Raw genomic sequence first — 24295 nt, forward strand, 5'->3', positions numbered from 1 at the left:
CTAACCTTTACACTACTATTCCACATGCTCAGTTGAAAGATCGACTTCACCATCTCATTAAACAGAGCTTTTTCTATAAAAATGGGAATCGTAGATACAAATTTCTTGTTTTGGGTTACAATAGTTCATATTTTGTGAAAAACCACACTGAATCTACCAGAAAATATACTGAAGATGGTATTATCAAAATGCTGGACTTTTTGATCGACAATATATTTGTTGAGTTTGGAGGATTTATATTTCAACAGACAGTCGGTATTCCAATGGGAACTAATTGTGCACCCCTACTGGCCGATTTGTTTTTGTACTCCTATGAAGCAGAATTCATTCAGAACCTTCTAAAAGACAAAAAGAAAAAGCACCTTGCGACATTCTTTAATTTTACTTTCCGATATATTGATGATGTTCTATCATTGAATAACCCATATTTCAGCCAATACTTACATCTCATATATCCCAGTGAACTCGAAATTAAGGATACTACTGATACTAAAAGGACTGCTTCATACCTTGATCTTTTTCAACAGACAGTCGGTATTCCAATGGGAACTAATTGTGCACCCCTACTGGCCGATTTGTTTTTGTACTCCTATGAAGCAGAATTCATTCAGAACCTTCTAAAAGACAAAAAGAAAAAGCACCTTGCGACATTCTTTAATTTTACTTTCCGATATATTGATGATGTTCTATCATTGAATAACCCATATTTCAGCCAATACTTACATCTCATATATCCCAGTGAACTCGAAATTAAGGATACTACTGATACTAAAAGGACTGCTTCATACCTTGATCTTTTCCTCAATATTGACACAGATGGACGACTTCACACGAAAATCTATGATAAACGGGACGATTTCAACTTCCCAATTATCAATTTCCCATTTCTCAGCAGTAACATACCCTCTGCCCCTTCGTATGGTGTTTACATATCTCAATTGATACGTTATTCTCGTGCTTGTTCACACTATACGGACTTCATATACAGGAGTGTGCTCCTTACGCAGAAACTGCCCCAACAAAGTTATGAGGAGGACAGATTAAAAATGACACTCCGTAAATTTTACGGACACCATCACCAATTGGTTGATCCATACGATGTGTCTTTGTCAAAACTAACTAAGGACATTTTTACCACGTGTTAGATAGTGGTTTGTCATTACGTCGTCTGATCTTTTAATTACCGAACGTGACTTATTCCCGATTGTGACTGTTTTGCTGAGTGTGAAACCGCATTGCTATAAGACGTGTCACGGTACCTTTCTATCCCTAATTTATGTATTTAATTTTGATGTTATATTTGTTGTTCTCGTCGGATTTTGTCAAATGTCTTAACGTATTTTCTGTTATATTCGTGTGTTATGGTATAGATAATTAATCACCCCTTCATTTATTAGATTTTAGTTTGGTTCAACGAAATTTATACGATATATTTGGTTTACAGTTTGATTCAGAAGAAACACCGAAATAGCTAGATAACACAACTAATTATCTAATTACTACCACAATTTGATATTAATAAGTATTGTAATTTTCATTGTTATTAATAAATGTAATGGCAGTATTACAAATCTATCTTGAATCAATCCTAATCCTATCTTTTGGGAAATATTTTTACAAATTCATATGTAACGTCACTTTGTGTCTTTTTTTAGAATTTCAAATGTGACGTCACTTTGTGCGTTGAGGCTTTAGCTAACTCGGCTGTGTATTTTTATATGTTGGATTAAGTTGTTTTATGTGATGTATCCGTTTTTATTCTGTAGTTAGTCCCCACTTTGGTTTTATCATGTATATCTATTAAATAGTCATTTTATAATATTTACTGTTTGCAAAATTATAAATTATTCTAAATAATAAGGATGTTCTTGTCCCAGGCAGAAAATCCTGGCCGTGTTAGGCGCAACTTTTTGGAAGTTTTGGTCCTCGGTGCTCTTCAGCTTTGTACTTGTTTTGGCTTTCAAACTTTTTTTATCTGAGCGTCACTGGTTAGTCTTGTGTGGATGAGACGCACGTCTGGCGTATTGAATTTTAAGCCTAGTACCTTCTGCTAGCTATTATTCGTGTGTTTCTTTGTCCTATATGTTCTCCCATTTATTTGTATTGTGGACCTGTCATGTGATGTTGTCGTTTTGGTGTTGTGTTTGACGTTGCCATAAAAGCGGGAGGTTTGGCATACCACAAAACCAGGTTCAATACACCATTTTTTTCTTAAAATGTCCCGTACCAAGTCAGGAAAATGGCCATTGTTATATTATAGTTCGTTTTTGTGCGTGTTACATTTTAATGTTGTGTTTTTGTTGTGTCGTTGTTCTCCTCTTATATTTGATGCGTTTCCCTCAGTTTTAGTTTGTAACCCGGATTTGTTTTTATCTCTATCGATTTATGAGTTTCGAACAGCGGTATACTACTGTTGCCTTTATTTGAGACTTCCAACTTACTTAGTAATTGATTAAGTGTATCACATATCAATAATTAATAGTTATGTGATTTAAAATGACTTATTGCTCCACAATATTTGAAGAATCTGAATAAATCTTCTCGAAGTGATGATCTACCATTTTAACAACTGTTTACAATACACACATCTTCATACGTCAAAAAAGTACAGTGAAATGGACAATACATAAAGTGAATCCAACAACGTTGATATACAAAGACGGCGATAAGTTATACTATAAGTATTTAATTCTTGTTTATGTCATATAATGTCAATAGGATGAAATAATGTAGGTATTTATAAAGCTCATAAATTATTTCAGGACCTCCATAATTGGAATTAAGGATATCCATAAATCATTCAGGACCTATATAATTTCATTTCATTAAGTCCTCAATGATTTATGGATATCGTGATTTGGAATTATGGAGGTCCTGAAAAATTATGATCTCCTTACACTCAATTATTTTGACTAAATCCGTGCCTCATAAATAAATATGTTAAGGAGCTATAAAATACCGTAAGTCGACTAAACACAGACAACAACATGACCTTAAGACAAAAGACGAAAATACAAACATTAGTCCACAAAATGCTACGCAGAAAACTAAAGATTAAGCCAATTCAACCCAATCGATAGCTGTGATGAACTCGCATTCCCCGCAAGCATAGCACTTTGTGCTTTGGTAGTGTCTCCAGTTGCGTCGCACATGTTAAAATCCCGTAAAAAGAAAAAGTAAAAGTCGATGAAAAGGCTTTACCTCGCAGCAAATTAGTAGTTTTTTTTTGTCTAACTTAACATTTAAACACTGTATTAAACAGTTTCTAATATCTAAGAATATATCAGACAATGGAATATCGAAAAGGCACAGACGTTAATTAAATAAATAAAACAAAATACAACACGGGTCGTTCAATTCTGCATTCTTCATTTTTTAATCCATTTTTCTTGATTCATTATAAATTTTGCCTGTTATTCTCTATTCTTTATTTTTTGTCCTATTTTTCTCTATTCTTTTTGTTTTGCCCTTTATTCTGCATGTTTTGCCCATTATTCTCTAATTTTGTAATAACGGATCTTTGATTGTTTCTGTTGAATTTATATCATAATAGAAAAAGAAACGGTATTTTCAAGTTATCAAGAAGTTCTTCTCTAGCCTATCTATCATAAAGGCACGCGCTACTTTGGTCTTCTTTTTACAATTCACAATACAGTTCAACGAACGTTGCATTTTTGTTTGGTCCTTTGGAATAAACACATTTCTCGAAATCAGTTATCTAAACATTTTTCAAAACAAAGTTCCTCCTTTTCGGACGAATCGGTTACGAGAGGGTATTTATCTAGATTATAGACAGAAAACATACAATGACTCTCTTTTTACGTTTTTCAAATAGTTGTGGTAGAAGCAAACAAAACTTTAACAATATAAATTCCCAAGACGCATGCACAAACATCTACTCTTATTCATAAAAGTAATAAAACTTTCACACAGAAAATCAACATACACTATTTAAGAGAGAAAAGACCTCGATCACATAACCATGCGATATTACCATACCAAGATAAGATCAAATTCATACATCGACATAAAATGTCAATACTTTGATATTTGTGTTTAATAAAAAAAATATATAAATGACTACGAAAAACACAGCACATACAACTGAGGATAAAATGCAACATATGGTATACAAGTATTTTGTACATCCATGTCTTACAAGTTCTTTCATGAGTTTTGTTCATGTTCAAGTGCAACTTTATTTTTATTTTACATATTTACTTCAATAGAAATCAGATGCAGAACAATCGTCTAATTTCACAATCATGTGCTGCCGCAATTAGATCTATATCATATATCATTACCTCCACAGACGGTGTATTTTTCCTCTTAACATGGATTATGGAAACAGAGTAACCTGTTCAAATTAATTATAAAAAAGACTATCATTTGTTATGTTTATATTTCTGAAATGTATTCACTGAGGAAATGAGATATATGTTAAGTGAATGCTACATCGTTGTATCCTGGAAGACATGCATTTATTTTCCTTGAGCTACTCCTTTACAGATAATAGGTCCACCTTCGTGTAGGAAAACTACTGGCCAAACTACATAGTCAACATTTGAACCTGATTTTGTATAATGTCGGAATAGATCAGTATTAAACTTCCCGGATAATTCTGTATTAAGTATTACTGGCGGATCTTGTATAGTCATCAACCAGCACAGTGACAATGTCTTCTTAATGAAAGTCTTCACATCTTTACCACCAACATTAAACTCGGTATGAGAACTTAAAAAAGACTGCAAGTATACGAACAAGGAGATTTTTATCATTTAAAGTTATAAAACACACAAATCTAAGATACCAAACTTATAATTTAGTAAGCCAGACGTTCGTTTCGTCTACACAAAAATATTCATTGACGGTTGAAACAAAACAGTTGAAAGGCTACATAAATTACAATGTTGAAGGGCATTGGAAACAAAAAATTCCCAAAAGATGCCCTAAAGGTTTTATGCATAGTAAATTTGAGTAAAAATGAATGTTTAATTAATATTACATGATAACACACAGAATTGCTAACTACTAGGCTGGTGATATCCTCTTGGCGATACGTCCATTAGCAGTGACATTGATCTAGTGGTTCTAAAACTCATAAAATTTATGTCACAGGTATAAACATATTTTCGATGATATATAAAAACAACGTCGGAAGTTAACAAACCCAGGTTTATGTTTTTTATTCGAGCTTTGAATTGGAATATTTTGCAGGCTACCTGCTGAAGGTCATAAACAAAATTAAAGAAGCACCGTTCTTATATATTTATATGTATTGCCTTACTCAGACAAAAGTCATATTCATAATATCTCATAGTCATAATACCGGGTACGACATACCTTAAATAACGAATCCACTACCAGCAAGGCTGTGTTTTTTCTGTGATCCTTAATGTATTTCGAAATGGTAGGGGTAACCTAGTGAATATAATATTATTTGTAAATCTTTTTTCTTTGTCTTAAAATAAATTATATATAAACCAAATAGCAATTTGTTTTCGATAGTCGTCAATAAGCACGTTTTTTTATTTTAAAAAGAGAGGCGGTAGATACGAATGGGATATTCGAAATCAAGTCGAAGACAAACTTACAACATCATGGCAAAACACGACAAAAAGACAAACAACAGTCTACAATACACAATATAAAATGACTTAGCAACACGAATCCCAACGAAACCGAGGGTGATCTTATATGCCTACGAAGGGTCAGCAGATCCTGTTCCAAATTTGAAAACATAAGTCTGATTTAAGTGATCCGAATCTGGTCTTGCAGTCAACAGTGTGCAGGGGGCTTGCCGCACGTTAGAGTGTTGTAGGGGATATTTTATTTTATTGGCAGAGCTATCTCTCCAAATGTGTAGGGTTATGTATTCTGATTGAACAATATATGACTTAAAAACCTATGCAAAACCTTTTCTTTGCCCTCAGTACTTCAAATCATTCAGTTATCTTAATTTTTCGAAATCTTTCATTTTAGGTCTTGTTTATGTACCTGTCGATTTATGTACTTGTACAGATGTATAAGTAACGCTTTAATTCATTTCATCTACCATTCATTTTTTGATGTTAAAATCGAGAACAAAAGAATGGGATTGTGGTTATGATAACTGAAACATATCTGTGATAATCTGTGAAACAGATATTCCATAACGGTCATTCATCCCGTAATGACGTATGCAAAACGTTCGAGGGAATGAACTCACTTAAAACCATAGGGTCAATAATTTACTTGCAAGCATCAACCATCTATCAAGGAAATTGTGATAGGAACCGCAAGTTCTAGAATATTGTATCCCCGGGAGATATATTTTCTATATGCAGGCGCTGGTGAATGTTGATATATATACTGACATGATTTATAACAAACCTTTCTAAAATTATCCGTTAATAAATTTTGAAATTATAAGTAACTAAGGTTTTTCAACTCCCTCAGGCAAAATTGACCTTAGATGGATTTGGCTATTTTCTATATCCTTTTTGGTCATCTGTTTTTATATAGGTCCACATTAAGGTCCAAAGGGTCCAAAAGCTCTTCAACTGTTTCGGTCCTTACACTGTGCATCCTTGGCTTTCAAATATTCGGCTTTGAGCGTTCCTGATGAAGGTAAATCCAGAAAAGCGCTTCGGACGCATGAAATTTATAACGTGTTGTTTTTATTTTTTACAGCACTGGGTCGATACCTCTGCTGGTGGACTACTAGTCCCCGAGGTTATCTTCAGCTCAGTAGTCAGTACTTTGGTACTGACATGATTTATAACAAACCTTTCCCGTTAATAAATTTTGAAATTACAAGAAACTAAGGTTTCAATTTCCTCAGGCAAAGTTGACCTTAGATGGATTTGGCTACTTTTTTGGATCCTTTTTGGTCATATAGCTCAACTGTTTCTGTTCTTACACTGTACATCCTTGGCTTTCAAATATTCGGCTTTGAGTGTTCCTGATTAAGGTAAATCCAAAAAAGCGCTACATGGAAATTGAAAGTTCGCAATTGCAACGCTGAAATCATCCCTTGTGTCCTAAAAATTTGTTCTCAACTTATCCTCATTGACAATTTCTATATGTATGTCTAAATATGATGCAGACCTAACTATATCTGTTGTATCCTTTATTTCAAGTTCGACGGGGAAGATGCGTTGAACATAGTCACCAATCTCTGAATTAATAAGTGGAGCACATCATCCACATAGCGGAACGTGAAGTTAATTTTATGCGACTGTCATACAAGTGACAGGTTTAGAGCTATTAAACCAGGTTTAATCCACCGTTTTCTACATAAAAAAATGCCTGTACCAAGTCAGGAATATGACAGTTGTTATCCATTCGTTTGATGTGTTTGAGCTTTTGATTTTGCCATTTGATTACGGACTTTCCGTTTTGAATTTTCCTCGGAGTTCGGTATTTTTGTTATTTTACTTTTTAAAGGATACTGCTAGCTTCTAATCATTCTTTTTAAGAACTCCTATATAAATGCTGTCTCAAATGAATAAGGTAACAAGTCGGCAAGTAGAGCACAGTTGGTTCCCGTAGGAATACCGATTTTTTTTTGTTAAAACACGTACTCGAAAAGAAACAAATATGTTGACAATAACCAAAACTAGATGCTTAGCAAAATCTGGGTTTTTGAAAAGAGATGTAGCATGAGTGTTCATTGACCAATTCATTTTTTTTATTCTAATTAATATCAACGACCTTGATCTATTCGGAAAGACTACATAGTCTTCTTTTTCGCCCATTGCCTGGCATAATTCTCAACTGAATCAATTAGTATTTCAAAGTTACTAGTCAATTCATACGTTTTCAATTGATGGATTTAAGCTCACGGTCTTTTTTCCCTTTGGTTAACACATTTTTTTGCCTCCGTGTGACAAATGGGAATGACCGTCCGCATCTTTTAACAATCTTTGATAACCATGCATAACATCCCATATCTTTAAATATTATATTGACTCCAGAATGATTAATGTTCATTCAGATATAAATTCAGGACCTTAAAGGACAAACACATCAATATGTAGATGAGGTTATTCTGAAGGGTCCACAATTAAATGAACACAAAAAAAGAAATAACATGCTGCCAGGACAAAAATTCCTCGTGGTAATCCAGAGAAACTGGCAATATGTTTATTTGTAAGATGTTTACTTTAACAAATTCAGCAGAACTTTGTTATGTGTACAAAGAGAGAGGTAGGCGATACCAAGGGGACATTCAAAAATCAAATGTCGAAGAGAATCTGACAACACCATGGAAAAAGGCAACAGAAAAGGTATAAGCTTCTTGGAAAAAAACTTTTTTTCAAATGAAAAACATAAAAAAAATGGAAACAACACGAAGTGCTTTTCTGGATTTACCTTCATCAGGAATGCTCAAAGCCGAACATTTGAAAGCCAATGATGTATATAAACAGTTGATTAGCTTAATTACCAAAAAAGGATCTTAAAAAAATAGCCATCTAAGGTCAACTTTGCCTGTGGAAGTATTTCCTTGCATATAAAGTCACTGATTACACATTAAGTGGTCTTTGTTCTAATTGCCACTATCAGGTCTTTATTTTTTATTTTGTTTTTGTGTATACAATTTTTTTGTGTTTTACAATTTATATTTAATGGTTAAATGTATGACCATTGTTGTTCTACATCTGAATTTCATTCTTGTTACCATTTTACAGCATCTAATTTTACAAATGCAAAATTATAAAATGATTGAATTTCTTTCTCGTAAGTAAAACATTTTAAATGTCACTAAATAAAATGTATAGCTTTTTCCTTCTTCCTAGCGTCAATACCTTCTTACTGTCCCCCCTAAACATTACATTTTTTGTACAAAACTTACCAGAAAATTATATAACTGAAAATACAAACCTCAATACTATTACTGATCTCTAATAATGCACTTTCTAGTCCTTTAGCATACTTTTCTGATTTACTTTTCCCGAAGTCATAAGATTTCTACAAAACAAAAGTTAATGTAAGATTTACAAAAGTCCTCTTTAATCAATCGTACTTTGCACTTGTATTTTAAATTGTAAATTCAATAAAAAGTAGACTTTGAAATTACATTTGCACTTCTGATTGGAAAAATGAAGATTTGAACTAGAGAGATTCGATATGGATCATACAGCTTAAAGAGAATATGCCAGTAAAGGCCATACCATAAATTCAGATTTTCTGCTTTTAATTAAACAAAATTTGTGCACATCACTAAAACACTTCTTCAAAGATTGTCTTTCAATTTTTTTTCAAATTTTCTGTAGCATCAAGACATGAAAGAGTGTCATTTAAAATATACTATTCGTATTTGTAAATATTGATAAAAACATTATGACATATTTTACATGGAGTGGTGAAGTCTACAAAATACATTGCATGGTGTTCTTTTAAAAGCATCAGCACAGTCATATGTTTTAATAAATATAAGACTGTTTCTTATAAATAATGCCAAACTTAATTAAATGATAAGTATGATGGTGTATTCATTAATTATTGATTAGTAGAAGTTGGTCTTCTGAAATGTGCACTGACTTCTACAATACATAGTACCTTTCAATAATCAAGATCTACAAGTCTTGACTAATTGTCATTCTGTCTATTAAAGAGAGGCGAAAGATACCAAAGGGATATTCAAACTCATTGTTGAAGGCCGTCCGATGACCTATAATTGCTAACTTCTATGTCATTTGGTCTCTGGTGGAGTGTTGTCTAATTGGCATTTACACCACATCTTTTTATTTAATATCATAAGCCCAAAACAAAATGACAATGCCATGGCAAAAAAACTAAAAAAGGCGAAGAGAAAAACAACAGTACACAAAATACAACATAAAAATGAAAGACTGAGCAACACGATGCATTTGTAATACAAGATAGAATTTTGCTTCCTTGTGACAAATAATCCGCTGAATACAAATGTAAAATTTCTTCTTTAATATAAGAGACTACTCTAGTTGGTCAGATTTCATATATATTTCAAAGTGATGCGGGTCAATATATATCGAGTTTCAACAATCTTTAAATCGATATAGAAATGTCTTCATTGCCAAATTAAGACTTTTGCTATATATGGTCGAATAAATCTGGACTCTCTTATTAAGAGGAAAATAAGGTTACACCAAAATCAAAATTTGAGGAAAAATAAAAGTATGTAGCAGGTGAAAGATCAATTTCCAGGCCTTGGTCCCTATAATTCGTACTAAGTAATAGCTACCACAAAGCTCGTTGACAAAATCTGATGATGAATGAAAGTTATACTTAAAAAGTACTGCAAAAAGTGTTTTATTACTTATGGCTTGTTTCAAGCACAATATAATATCGATACATAAATATTTCATATGCTAGACATAATTACCTCAACAATATTTCTTAAAGTGGTGATATTAGATTTCTCGTCCCCAGCATTACCAAGTTCTTCCATAGCATCTGTCCATTCATTGTCATACAATTCTGAGAACTTTTCTCCAAGTTGTGTAGGTCTGTTAGGATCACCCAAATCTGCTATTGCTGGATTACCGTCAGTTAATTTACTACCCGCCACCTGACTTAACCTTTCGTGAATGGGAAAATAAAATGCCATTTTAGATTGGAATAATCATGTTTGTAAATTATAGAATAATGTCCAATACGACCTTTTAGATTGAGGATATAAAACATAATTACTACATTATTCGAATCACTTCAAATATAATGTGCAAACAAGCAAAAATCTACTAATTACGATTTTCTCATTCTTTAGTTCTTAATGCAAGGTAATCGCAGAAGCCTCAAACTTTTCTCTTAACTTTATATACGAGGTTCATAGTAAACTAAATATTTATAATTAAAAACCAATTGTTCAGAGAACAATTGAAGGTCTTTCCACTCAAATTCACTTAAAATGAGAAAATTTTGATAAACAGAATGTCCGGGCTTAAATGATAGCATATCACATACTGATTTTGAAATTACAATGTTTGAGGCACTTTTTTCATCAATTAAGGGAGATAATAAGCCACTACCGGTTAAATCAAAGTCACTTCCGGTGTCAAATAATAGCTTACTTTACTCTGATTCAAATAATGGAGATAAATTGCTTCTTCCGGATTTAAAAAGGTCACTTCTGGTTGACAATTTCAAGGTCATATGTCTACTAACCTAATACAAAAGATCCCAAGGCTTTATCACGTATAAATATGAATCTACAGCAAAGGTCAAAATCTAGAACGTCAATTTTACCTTTGACCTTGAACTAAATTTCAAGGTCATAAAGCAAGGACCTCAAATCAAATTACCCTTAGTCTCCACTATGTAAGGAAAATGAGTTCTATCCCAATAATGCTTATTTTGAGTATTAGATGGGAGGAAACTCCCATCAAATGTCAATGCACCCTTTTAACCAAAATATGTATGTTTTGACATGTCGCAAATATCAGTTTAGTAAAAATATTTTGTTGATATCTTACACGGTTTCTGAAAAGAAGCAATATCAAGCCAAAATTAAAAAAAAAGAATCTGACCTTGACCTTTGACCTTGACCCCATTTTCTTTTTGGTGGACCAAGGACCTCAATTCAACAGACCCTAGGTCTCTATCACTTATGGTTTACCAGTTACAATTACATTTCACTTATTTTAAATACAGAAAGGGAAATAACTCTCATATGGAGTCTCGATCAAAATTATTCTTAAGATCCTGAGGATATAACAAGCAAATTGGTGAAATAATTTTTTCGTAATCTTTTACGGTTGAGAAGGAGATGCGCAAACAAGAAAAACAGTGTTTGGGGGGATAACTCTTACAATAAAAAGTATTCCGTTAAACAGGGTCAGTTTCAAAAGCGCAATAACTGTTCGATATCATATGCAAAAAATCTAAGCGACATCTTGCGAAACCATTTTACACCGCAAGACAAAAATGTGGCGGAAGAAGAAAAAAATAATAATCAGAACAAAATCAATAGAAAAGTGGAAAGACCTAATAACTGTCATGCGGTAGACACATTTATAATTTCTTTATCTATTGATATTTAAATTTCAAAACGAAACAATGTCTTTCTAATAAAAGCAGTGCCTGTATTTGGAGAATAACCACACAATATGTCATTTTAATCTTCATAAAATATATTGAATTTTTGTCGCTAGATTATTTTGAAGAGGAATTTAAAAAATAATTTCAATAGTGCGTTTTAGCATATTTCATTGCCAAGTAATAGTCAAACAAGAATTTTAACGAGAATAAGATGGTTTTCTTTCAGGAGGAGAAGCTTGTGACATTAAGTGCCTTGTAACTTATGTAAAGAGGTGATGGGAAATGAAAACATGAGGTATACCTGTCTCTTAGTTTTTCATTTTCCTCCTGTAGATCTTTGAGTTTTTGGTCAGGAGGTTTTGTACTGGTTTTCTTCCTGTAAGAATATTAAATTAAGTGTACAATAATTCTTTGATAATAAAGATATTAAAATAACTACTTTTATTCTACCTTCCTTCGTTTATTTTTTAAATTTAATTTATCATTAACCTGTAACTTTGTTAGTGATCAATTTTAATAACTCTGATTAGCAACTCTTTGATAAATTATCACATAAAACCCACACTCTAGATGATTACATACTTCAAATCCATACTAAATAGATTTCATTTCAGTCAGAGAGACAAGTATAGCGTGTAAGATTTTGAATGTCCGTTATATATATATTGTGTATTCCCAAGCTAATAAAGTAACATCTTGATTATTTAACAGGGTAATATGAAATTATTGTACTGTACAAATCTAAGTCCTGGTAATTAATTCAAGTTATGAAAAAAATGTGTTATCGTACAAAAACAGTCCAAAGTTGAATCAAGATTGTAAAATGTTGTATCAACTGAGAACATATTTACCATCATTTATATCAAAAGTTTTAAAATATTCTAAATGTGATGTCTTTTCCTTACTCTTTTTTGTCATAGAGACTGAAATAATAAATTATATAGTAATAACATGCCATTTTCCCACTATTGGCTTTGCCATGACCTGTCTGTTTTCCATAAAGTTTAACGACTACTGGTTAAGTCAACAAAGGGAGCAATCTTCATTTTAACTAATAAAGAAATATAATGTGCCTCATCATTTCTAAAAGAGACATTGCAAATTGATCGGGATTGCTCTCTTTGTCGATTTAATATTTACAAGCGTATACAAAAAATATAAGCAGAATCACAACAGAAGGATTATTTAGAAGAATGGAGATGGCTTTCGATGTCTTTGTGAATTTTGGTTGCTGTTTCATTGAAGTTAACCACACCTCCTTTTGTTAATTCAACAAACAATACAATCGGTTCTACTATGAAGAGGTTTTCCCCTATTTTTCTTTTTTAATAATTTTTTATCCGTAGATACTTATTAATCGTTTTGAAGATCTTAGGCAAATTTGCAAAAAACATAAATACTCAGAGAAATTATTAAACTACAATAAATAAACTTATTAAGCAACTCTCTTAATAAATACTTTGTCAGTGATAAAGTAAAATGACTATAGAGCTGCTGATATCATATAAAGAGCAAAATTGGCTTGTGCATTCAAAATGAATGTGCAATTCGACAAATAACTAGAATCCATCCACCATATTAATAAGTGAAATAAAGCTTTAAGGTCTAGAAAAATTCCGGCGGTAATCTGATTTTATCAAACTTGGTAAAACTCTCTTTTTTATTACCTTATTAATTTTTAGACAATAAATGATATTTTTACTACAAAACGCTTTCGTTCGTTCAATATTGCATTGATTCATTTTAGTATCTACATTCGTCATTGGAAATATGGTGATAGGCCGTAGGCAGAGCGAATTCGCTTTCGTAAAAATGTTTATTCTTTCAAATTTTAGCGTCTGGATTTTATTGTTCTACCAATAATTGATGTTTGATGAGATTAATAAAAGCTAGAAATATATTGCATGAGATGATTACGTTCAATATATTATATATTTGTAAAACGAGAGACTGTAGTTTGAAATACTTTATAGCTATTTAAGTAATGTAAATGTTAATTTTAAAAATGCTTTCTAATGTTCATCTTTTATCTTAATATGAATACATTTTGTACATGTATCCTGACAAAGTCATCAAATAAAAGATCTGTTAATGCAGAGTAACATTTAACAGTCAAACAGCATGGTATATAATATTAGGACATGTAGGTGAAAGGGATTTAAGAAAACTTTCAACAACACATACATCTTGTTTATCTAGTTCTAAGACAGACATAGATTAAAAAAAAACATAGGAACGAACATGGGATGAGACACTATTGCGGTCCTAAAGGGTAGACATAACTTTCTTGATTTACATGTACCGGTATGTCCATACATATGTTCATATTTTTTCTATGTGAAACAATGAGATTTACTAAAAAAAGCTTAATGTTCAGGATGTAAACTGTATTAGTAATACATGTACATTTGAGAAAAATATAAACACTGCTCTTTGAAATGCCTATACTGATCTTAAGTTTATTTTCAGGCTCCAATTCAATCAATTTTTCATAGCTATTTTGTCTTAAGTTTGTATTTTTATTATTCAAAAGAAACTTTTTTTAAGGGTTCAACAGTGATCCAAAGTCCTTAAACTTACATTTGTTACCAACATTACCCAAATCTCTACCTATTGACAAAGTCACAGCTATGCGTAGGAACCATTTTGTTTAATATTTGTACTAATTTATTGTGTATTCTTTGTGACCGGGCCAAAATTAGTGGTTCTGAAGGAAGCCTATGGACTCCTCAGAGAAGCGAAACCGGACGCGTCTACAAGACAAGCTTCACCTGATATGCATGCATCAACCGCCATGCGAATCCACAAGCAGTCAAATCGTCACAAAAATAAATACGATACAAACAGTAAATTTACAGATCAGACTACTATTCCGGTATATAAAGATCTAAGTTTGCGAAAACATGTCGCTTGTAAGTTGAGACACATAAATATCGTATCACACAACCAATACTTCAAGTATGGTGTTAGTAAAAATAATGTAGTGTCGATCTTAGTCTTCATATGAGATACAAACACTCATTGAAACATACGTTATTGAGTGACAGGTCTCATCAATATATATGAAAGTGAAATTAAAGAACTTTCCAAGATGCATTTTTTTGTCTTTGAACGAATGAATTGGGTTTCATATGATTAGAAATTTGGATACCGGCTGCCATTTGAAATATTAATACTTCGTGGGGGGATTTGTTGACCTTAAACAAAGACTTGTCTCTATGATTTCTATTTTTAAAGAAAAATCTGTGTTTGATGAGAAGACGTAGTCGATTTGTCAATTCAGCATGGAGAAAGGAATGTAGAGCGAAGATAAATCAAAATTTAGAATAATACTGCATATTGAAAAGATTGGGATATAAAATTGTTTACTGTATGAATAATGGTAGTAAGAACTTTACATGTATATCCTTCTTATAAGGGTTTTTGTGAAGTTAATGTATCAAGTAAAAAGACTGATAATACATTTAAAGTTTGATTATATAACATATTAGTGATAATTAAAAACACATTAACGTGTCTTTGGAACATTAGACACTTTCTCTTTTAACATGCTGCGCACAATACTCATAATAGGAGAGAACTGGTCAAAACATTTTTTTAAGTAAACTTTTTAAAATCTATTACTTTTAATCAACTGAGGTTTAAGAGAAAAAATTAAAGTCACAAAAGTCTTATTATTTTTTAGAATTGTCCCTTATTTAAAAGCATTTTTATGCAATTATGTTAAACTAAAATGTTTTATTCTTTATACGCTTTATGCATTGAAGCGTATGTCTGGGCAAGTTCAATCAGAATTTCTTTTCAAACCTTAGCATTTATGTAAAGCTTACTAAAAATCTTTCATGCATAGGCCTTAATACCTATACAATAACTAATTGATGTTTGTCTAATTCAACGTATTTCAGCTGACTTATTCATTCCAAATACAGTGTAATATTACATAATCCGTCTAGTACAGAAGTGCAACAAAGTGTATACTAGGTGTAATTGATTGCCATCCCACCTATCTTATACCTTTTAATTGTTATACACTGTTCATCTATCTGTTTATTTAAAGATGACAGACTTCTTTCTAATTCAATTTTACTTCTTTTCAAATCCAAAATCTCGTGTTCTTTTGACATTAAATTCTGAGATAATGAATCAGTTTTTTTAGTGTGTTGATCTACCTCTTGTCTAACTCTATAAAATTCAATAAACTTTGATATTTAAATTTCCAACTTAAATAGATTTCTGAAAATAAAATATTCATCTCTTGCATTTTTAAAAGATTATAAATAACAAGCAATTGTACGTTTAGGGCGTCACACATGTTCATATCCCATACAGAGGCATAATGTGATACTTATAAGCATCTATTCTTGAATTATTCATAACTCAAACTTCTACTCATTCCGGTATGATTATTTAAGTCATCGTAGGTCGCTTTTTAAAAAAGCACAAAACATTGCAGAGCATAGAAAATCGTTTTGATTTGGTATTACTGAAAACAAATAATACCAGAAAATTTGAAAGCTGTATTGTTATCATTCAAGAATTTAACCTACACTTCTCTTTGTCTTAACTTTTGCTTGTGTAAAGTGTACAATACTGATATTTCTGACATATCAAAGTGGCATTTAAGCATTCCGTCCCATCTCTCCCCTCCAAAAATATAAAATGACAAAATTCTGTATATATTCTCCATAAAAAATAGTGATATCTTAGCGTCAGTTTTTGAAAAATAATGATAAATATGGTGAATCTCAAACAACAATACTGTACCATTCATTATACTTATTTGCTATAAAAAAAAATGAAACCAAAAAATGATGAAAAAGAAATCAGGTTATATTTTCTCTCAATATTGAGAGAGACAGGAGCATAGTAGTTCTAACGTCAAAAAACAGAAGCAAGTCCTCAGTATATTTTTGTCTTTTATGTAGACTTAAATTTGACGCAATCTTGATCATTCTATCGATATGTTTTATTTCTTTCAAGCTTGTTCCACTAGTTTTTGAATTATTTGAGTGTTACATTTCGTTCTGCTGTTTGAAGAACATGCTTTTTCAATTAAATCATTTTTTTTAAATACTGGGGAAATTAATAAAAGATATAAGTAAGCAGATTGCAATGGGGCAATAAAAATTATAATTATAAGAAAAACGGACAACATCATGCCAGAAAGAACAAAATACACGAAAAGACATACAACAGTCCCAAAGTTATTCACAGAAAAAGTAAAGAATAAGCAACATGAACCCCAAACCGTTCTCCGAACTTTATGTACATACAATCGACTACTATGTAATTCTGTAAATGCATTATTATCATTATAACAGTTTGAGTCATAAATTATTACTGTTCTTACAAAGTACATAACACTTCTTTATAACCTTTTACTTACTGGCTATTTATGTCATTTAAAAGAGATTGTAAAGATGCTTTCTCTGCTTTAGTCACATTATGAGCTTCTTCCAATTTCTTTATTTCTTTTTCTTTCTTCTCTAAATGTTCTTTTGACTGATTCTCGGAAAGCTTTAACCTTAAAAAATCAAAATATGTTTCAAATGTTTGTTTGAAGCTATAAGCTGCTTAATTTTATAAAAAATGGTTTTCTCGAGACAGAAATGTTCATGACCGTAACGAACGATTGTCAGTTTTCCAGTCGTTCCGTTGGTTGATTTAGTCGAGCGTTTGATTTTTTATGAACTTTTCGCCTTGGAATTTGGTATTTTTGTAATTACATGATTTTTCGTGTCTTCTTTGCAGGAAGGAGTTGGAACTACAGTTTTTTCTAATAATTCATAAATTCATTTACATTTACGGAAAATTAAAGAACTGCATGTTAAAACTCACTCCAACCTTGAATTCTGGTGTAATAGCACAACATAAGCCGTATGAAAAACCTCATTTTGCAATGCCAAATTATAAAAGTAACAGAAAAAGACCGGATCTATATCCAATAATCAATTATACTTACCAATTTAACATGCAAAATGCATCTTAGTACAATGAATTAATGAATATTATTGTAAAATGATTCAATTAGTAAATATTAATTTAGAAATATGCCAATAAACATAATATATTATAAGTTTACATCAAAATGATTGTTAACAGTGGGTGTTAAACAAAGGCTTGTTCTGCAGTTTAAAAGCATTTTCTACTGTCATCAAGATATTTTCTTAAATGTTGCATTTTTCAATACTTATACAAAAATTATAATTTGTCAGTCTGCATCATTGTAAGCACTACCCTATAAGTCCTATAAACTAAAAGCTGACAGACCAACTAAACATATAGAACTTAAAAGAGAGGCGGGAAATAACGATAGACAAACTGATAACGCCATGGCCAAAAACGAGCGAAAGACAAACAAGACAAACCCCAGTCTACAAAACATTTTCTATTGCCTATTAACACCAAAACTGTAAGACGATGGCTGATAGGAGTTATTGTCCCTGAATACGAGTTTTATTTTTTTTTTTGCCTATCATCTTGAAAACTATAAGAGAAAGAGAAAAACTTTTGTATCAAAATTTATCAGCAAGACAAGATCTACAAGTAAGTCAACATGGGCGAAATTGTTAGATGATTCCCCATCAGAGTTATAGCCCTGTTATGACGATTTTTACCAAATTTCTGCGCTTTTGTCTAATATCTTAAAAACTACAATAGATAGATAGATATAAACTTAAATAATTAAATATGATCAGTAAGACAAGATCTATAAATAAATTTATTGAACGAATTATTCAGTTGACTCGTTTTTGGAGTTATTGCGATGACAATTTTTACCAATTTTTAGTGGGCTTTTTTTCTATTATCTTGAAAGCTATGAAGGATAGATGACAGTTCAAATACAAAAAATGTAGAACAAGACAATTTCTACAAATAAGTCAACAGGACTGAATAGTCAGTCGACTCATGATTAGATATCTAGCTTTTTAAATCTATTTTTATCTATTTTAGTGTGTTTGCCTACTATCTTGAAACCTATAAAAAAAAATGAAAACAACACGTTTAATAATTTCATGCGTCCGAAGCGCCTTTCTGGATTTACCTTCATCAGGAACGCTCAATGCCAAACATTTGAAATCCGTGGGATGTATAAGTACCGAAACAGTTGAAGAGCTATATGACAAAAATACCTAAAACAAATAGCCAAATTCATCTAAGGTCAACTTTGCCTGAGGGAGTTGAAACCTTAGTTTCTTTATAATTTCAAAATTTATAAACGGACAATTTTAAAATAGTTTGTTATAAATCATGTCAGTACCGAAGTACTGACTACTGAGCTGATGATACCCTCGGGGACTGATAGTCCACCAGCATAGAGGTATCGACCCAGTGATGTAAAAAATTGAAAACAACACGTTTAATAATTTCATGTGTCCGTATAATAGATGGATAGACACTTTAAATAGCAAAAATGATCAGCTAGACTATTTCTAAAATTAGTCAACATGGTCAAAATTGTTTATCGACTAGTTATAAAAGTCTTTGCTCTTTAATGACGATATTTACCCATTGTTGGGGCTTTTGCCATATCTTGAAAACTTTAAAAGATAGATTGAAAATTTAAAAACAAAAAAGAACAGCAAAGCAAAATTTACAAACAAGTGAAATTTTGCCGGAATAGTTAGTAGACTCTTTATAGCAGTGATTGTCCTTAAATGACGAATTTTTTAACCCACTTTTGTGTTTTGGGCAAAAACTAAAGATATGGAGAAACTAAACAGACTAAAATGATCAGCAATATAAGAAAAAAAAAAGATTGTATGGATCAAAGAATTAAACGACATTTGAAAATTTGAACATCAACTGAAAATATATTTAATAAGTTATTTCTGAGTTGTGTATAGGCATTAAATAGGCCTGTATGCTTCAATTTAGCATATAATGATAATATTTCGTTGACTGGTCATGAAAACTATTACATATGATATGTCGTGCACATGTAAAACGTTTATTTAATGTATTATTAGGAGACTATTTCTCCTAATTATATAATACCTTTCATTTTCGTTAGTTAACCTTGTTATTTGTTCTTTGTTCGTGTCTTGTGTTCTGCTTTGAGTTGATTTGCTGAAAGAAATTGTATTGTTAAAGTAAAAAATGAAAGCATACAAACTAAGGACGTCTGTGTGCTGATTGCCAAACATGTGTCAACAACTAAAACATTACAAGAAAAGACAGTTTTGAGATATTTTGAGAACTTGGAGTTATAAACTTGGAAATTTTATCTTTAAAAATCTCAATGAATCAATTTTGTCCGTTTTCATCTTTTGCCATTGCATCGTCAATTTTCTTAGAATTGTGAGATTGATTACCCCTTTGGTATCTTCCACCTCTCTTTTAAGATGAAAATATATTAAATAAACAAAAGTCGATTTTTTTTCTCTTTCAGTGTACTACGTGAAGATTTCAAGTTTTAAACTAAAAAGATTTTTTTTTAAAAAGTCTAATTTGTTTAGGTTTTTACATTTAAATTTCTTTTTTGAGTAATAATACGTTTATTTTATCAAAAGTTATGATTCAATATGTGAAAAATTTACTAAAATCTGACAATTAAAGTCCCATAATTCTGGAGCGACAAAACGGCAAATCCAATAGATTAAAAGGTAGCGTCCTTTCATTAATCCCAACATTAAGTAAAGTTTGGAGGAATTCAATCAAGGAAACTGGAGCTAGTGCGTGATTTATGAAAAAAAATGCCTTAAATCTAAGGTTAAAAGTACCGTAACTCTGGAATGACATATTCAAAAATTCAAAAAAAAATCGAAGAGAGTTTTCTGTCGTCAATTCTTATGTTGTGTTAAGTTATATGAGAATTGATAAAAAGCGAATACGAGTTATCATACGAAATGTTGACGGACGGACAGACATTGTTATACCATAATACGTGCGTATAAAATTGTTCTGTAGTTATTGTCTGAGAATTTTTTGCTTTACCAAGAGGCATGACTATACGAAGAAAAAGTGAAATCGGCCAAATTCGAACTGTGTCTTTGAAACGACAAAATTATTTTATATCTACCTGTGTGACGTCAAACACGCGATTCTACACCAGTACTTGAAACCTTCCATCCTTTATCGGTGGATTTTACATAGATAAAATCGTATAATAAAAAAGCAAAATGAGGATGTTAAATTTGATGTATGCCTTTTTGTGCTTCTTTGTTACATTTGTTTGTTTTTATAGTGATTAAGATGATAACACAATGTTGACTGCTGTACCCCTATTTTTGACATTTTTACCTATTGTGTCTGTTTGTTTTGTTTACGCATCGTTGTCAATATAATGGAATTTGATGCGACTGTCATACAAGTGAGAGGTTTAGCTAGCTATAAAACCAGGTTCAATCCACCATTTTCTACATAAGAAAATGCCTGTACCAAGTCAGGAATATGACAGTTGTTATCCATTCGTTTGATCTGTTTGAGCCTTTGATTTTGCCATTTGATTAGGGACTTTCCTTTTTGAATTTTCCTCGGAGTTCAGTATTTTTGTGATTTTACTTTTTGTTTAGTTATCTTCCTCAAGTTATTGCAATGAAACGAAAATATTTGCTATCCTGGGTTTTTATGGAGAAGCGTTAGTCTGGAACGACCAGAGTGAAAATCGTTCAAATTTGAACTGAATCTGTGTTTCCAATATTCCCTGTTTATATCTTTTGCTGTTTTTGCACTTAATCTAAAAAGTGTAAAGCTCTAATGCCATAATGTTAAACAAAATTCAAAAATATTTTTGGTATATTTATAATATATTTTTCATATTCAAGAGGTCAAAAGGTGACCTAATCATACCTTCTACTTTTGACATTATTAAAAAAAATTAAGGTTCCAACTCTCTCAGGCAAAGTTGACATTGGCTACTCTTTCAGGTTTCTTTAATAATATATCCCCTAAAATCCAAGTATTCATACATCCTTGGATTTCCAATGTTTAGGTTTTAGCGTTCCTACTGAGGATGAATCCAGAAACGTGCTTTGGGCACACTAATCTAAATTCGGAGACCAATTTCGGAACATGCGTAAGTAAGACGCATACGTAAGTACAAGTTAAAAGTATAACAACAATCTTCTGGTGCCTTTCGGCCGCGGAAAAATCTATCTTTAACACTTTTATTTATCAAAATGTTCAAGCTTCTGGCTTTTACATACGACTTCATTAGAGATATTTGCAGTTCTGTTTCGGTTTTATTTTCTATTCTCTTCAAGTTCTATATATTTTACTTCCCGGATTTTAGTTTTCGACACAAATTATTCATGAAACATGTCTCATGCTCACTTAAGTCGATGTAATACGTTGATATTTATTTTGACTTCATCTGTTATAAATAAAAGCATTTCATGGTAGTAATCTTTATATTATAAAATTTAACTCCAGTGATTTCAACTAAAGTTTTTTGTGTTTCCTATTTATTATACAGATCATACCTATATATAGACTTTTCTTTTTCAATATTTGAAAAAGACTTTATTTTTCGTCACCTGCTTCCTTTTAAGTAAGTTGATCTTTTTTCTATGACATTGAGATAATATTGTTAAACTAGAGGCTCTAAAGAGCCTGTGTCGCTCACTTGCATCTTCGACAATGGCCACTTTTTAGTAAAAATCATTAAAGGGGAATAACTCTATCAAGAGTTAACTGACAAATTCAGACATGTGGATATATTTGTAGATCTTATCCAGCTGATAATATTTCCTATTTAAAGTTTCTATCTATCTATTATAGTTTTCAAGATAATACGCAAAAAATGCAAACAAAATGTTAAAAATTATCATTAAAGGGAAATAACTCCAATAATGAATCGACTAAAGATTTCAGCCATTATGGTTTATTTGTTGATCCTGTCTTGCTGATCATTTGTGCTATTTAAAGTTTCTATCTATCTATTACAGTTTTCAAGATAAAAGGCAAAAATGGGGAAAATCGTCAGTTTCAGAGGAGAAGATTTTTGTAAAAAGAGACGACGACGGACGACGACGACGACGACGGACGGCGGACGACTGACGCCCAAGTGATGAGAAAAGCTCACTTTCAGGCCAGGTGAACTAAACATTATATATTGTAGTCTTTATCAGATTGTATTGTGTATGCCGTTTACAAATTTTTCCCTTCCTCAAAGTAAAAAATAAAAATCTGTTTCCGTAATTCCCAATAAAGTAATTTATTTTTCGTAAGGTTCTAATTGAACCTTTTAATGATATGTTATCATTGTATAACTCTTAGTGAAATGCGTCCTTAATGTCCAAAAACATATATAGGGAAGACGTCATTGATTCAGCAACAAAACAGCATATTATTACCAGAAATGACCATTGTTTACTTTTTACACATTGTGACTTGGATGAGGAGTTGTCTCATTTGGCACTCATACCACATCTTCTTGTTTATATCTACACGGTCAAACCTATCTTACAACAATTTCGTTGAATTCTAAAGACACTTAGGCCGAGTCCACACCTAACGTCGCGTACTGTAAACTTGTTTACAAATAGTTTCATGTAATGAACACTGGCTTCAATTTAAATTTGTTCTCATTTGTACATTGGTTTTAGTTAGCTGTACATGAAAATTGTTCACACCCGTAAACAACATGTAAACGTCATTTACATGTACATTACATACAATTGAATTACAAAATTCTCTGTAAATTTTTGTTAGGCGGAGACCAATTAATATATTTTTTTTATGTTTCATTTTATTTTCGAGGGGATGGGGGGTTTAAATTCAAATATTTTAAACAAGAATACATTTTTTTCAGGAGGGAAATGAGAAAAATCGTTTGGTTCCATTGAAAATGAAGGGGGAGGGGGTTCATCATGCAGTTTTAAAATCTTTCTGTATGTTATTAAGCAAAAATATTAGTTATTTTTATGGGTTTTTTTTTTTATCAATTTAATATACATATGGCTTGTCTCACGAAATTTCGATGGTTGTAAACCTTAAAAAATCGATTTATCGATTTGGAGACTTTAGCTCGTGTTTGATTACAAGAGAACCAGGAACGGTTTCATAATCCAATTTTTCAAAATCTTACAAATGAAATCAAACGCCAAATCTAAATACGGGTTTTGTTAAAGAAAACCGGTTTTAGTTTCAGTGTTTGATTTCATTTCGAGACCAAAGAATATTCCAAATCAAATTAATGAATATGGATATTACAAGTTAACCTGTGCTTGATTTTCTTTCCGATGATGATTTAAATTTTATACCAATGATTATTTTATTGCTGCATGCTGGAAGAACAAAGAGGACAAAAAACCACGTATTGAAGGTTATGTTGAGAATGTGCTCCCTT

At 31.5% G+C, this 24295-nt stretch overlaps 1 protein-coding gene across 3 annotated transcripts in view; it reads right to left on the reverse strand.

Moving 5' to 3' along the window:
- Window positions 1–4039: 4039 nt before the first annotated feature.
- The window catches only part of LOC127716475 (centrosomal protein of 128 kDa-like), a 60906-nt gene continuing 40650 nt past the window's right edge, over window positions 4040–24295 (reverse strand). The window contains exons 13-20 of one of the 3 annotated variants that reach the window (XM_052222698.1): window positions 20002–20073; window positions 17390–17527; window positions 16018–16185; window positions 12305–12379; window positions 10349–10544; window positions 8866–8952; window positions 5344–5421; window positions 4040–4745 (exon numbers count right to left, since the gene is read on the reverse strand). In XM_052222698.1, the coding sequence (XP_052078658.1) occupies window positions 4482–4745; window positions 5344–5421; window positions 8866–8952; window positions 10349–10544; window positions 12305–12379; window positions 16018–16185; window positions 17390–17527; window positions 20002–20073 (1078 nt within the window). In that variant the 3' untranslated portion in view covers window positions 4040–4481. The remainder of the gene's footprint in view (window positions 4746–5343; window positions 5422–8865; window positions 8953–10348; window positions 10545–12304; window positions 12380–16017; window positions 16186–17389; window positions 17528–20001; window positions 20074–24295) is intronic. The other 2 variants (XM_052222699.1, XM_052222700.1) reach the window with 2 other exon arrangements.

This window comes from Mytilus californianus, unplaced genomic scaffold, assembly GCF_021869535.1.
Source record: "Mytilus californianus isolate M0D057914Y unplaced genomic scaffold, xbMytCali1.0.p SCAF_9, whole genome shotgun sequence".
NCBI classification, from domain to species: domain Eukaryota; kingdom Metazoa; phylum Mollusca; class Bivalvia; order Mytilida; family Mytilidae; genus Mytilus; species Mytilus californianus.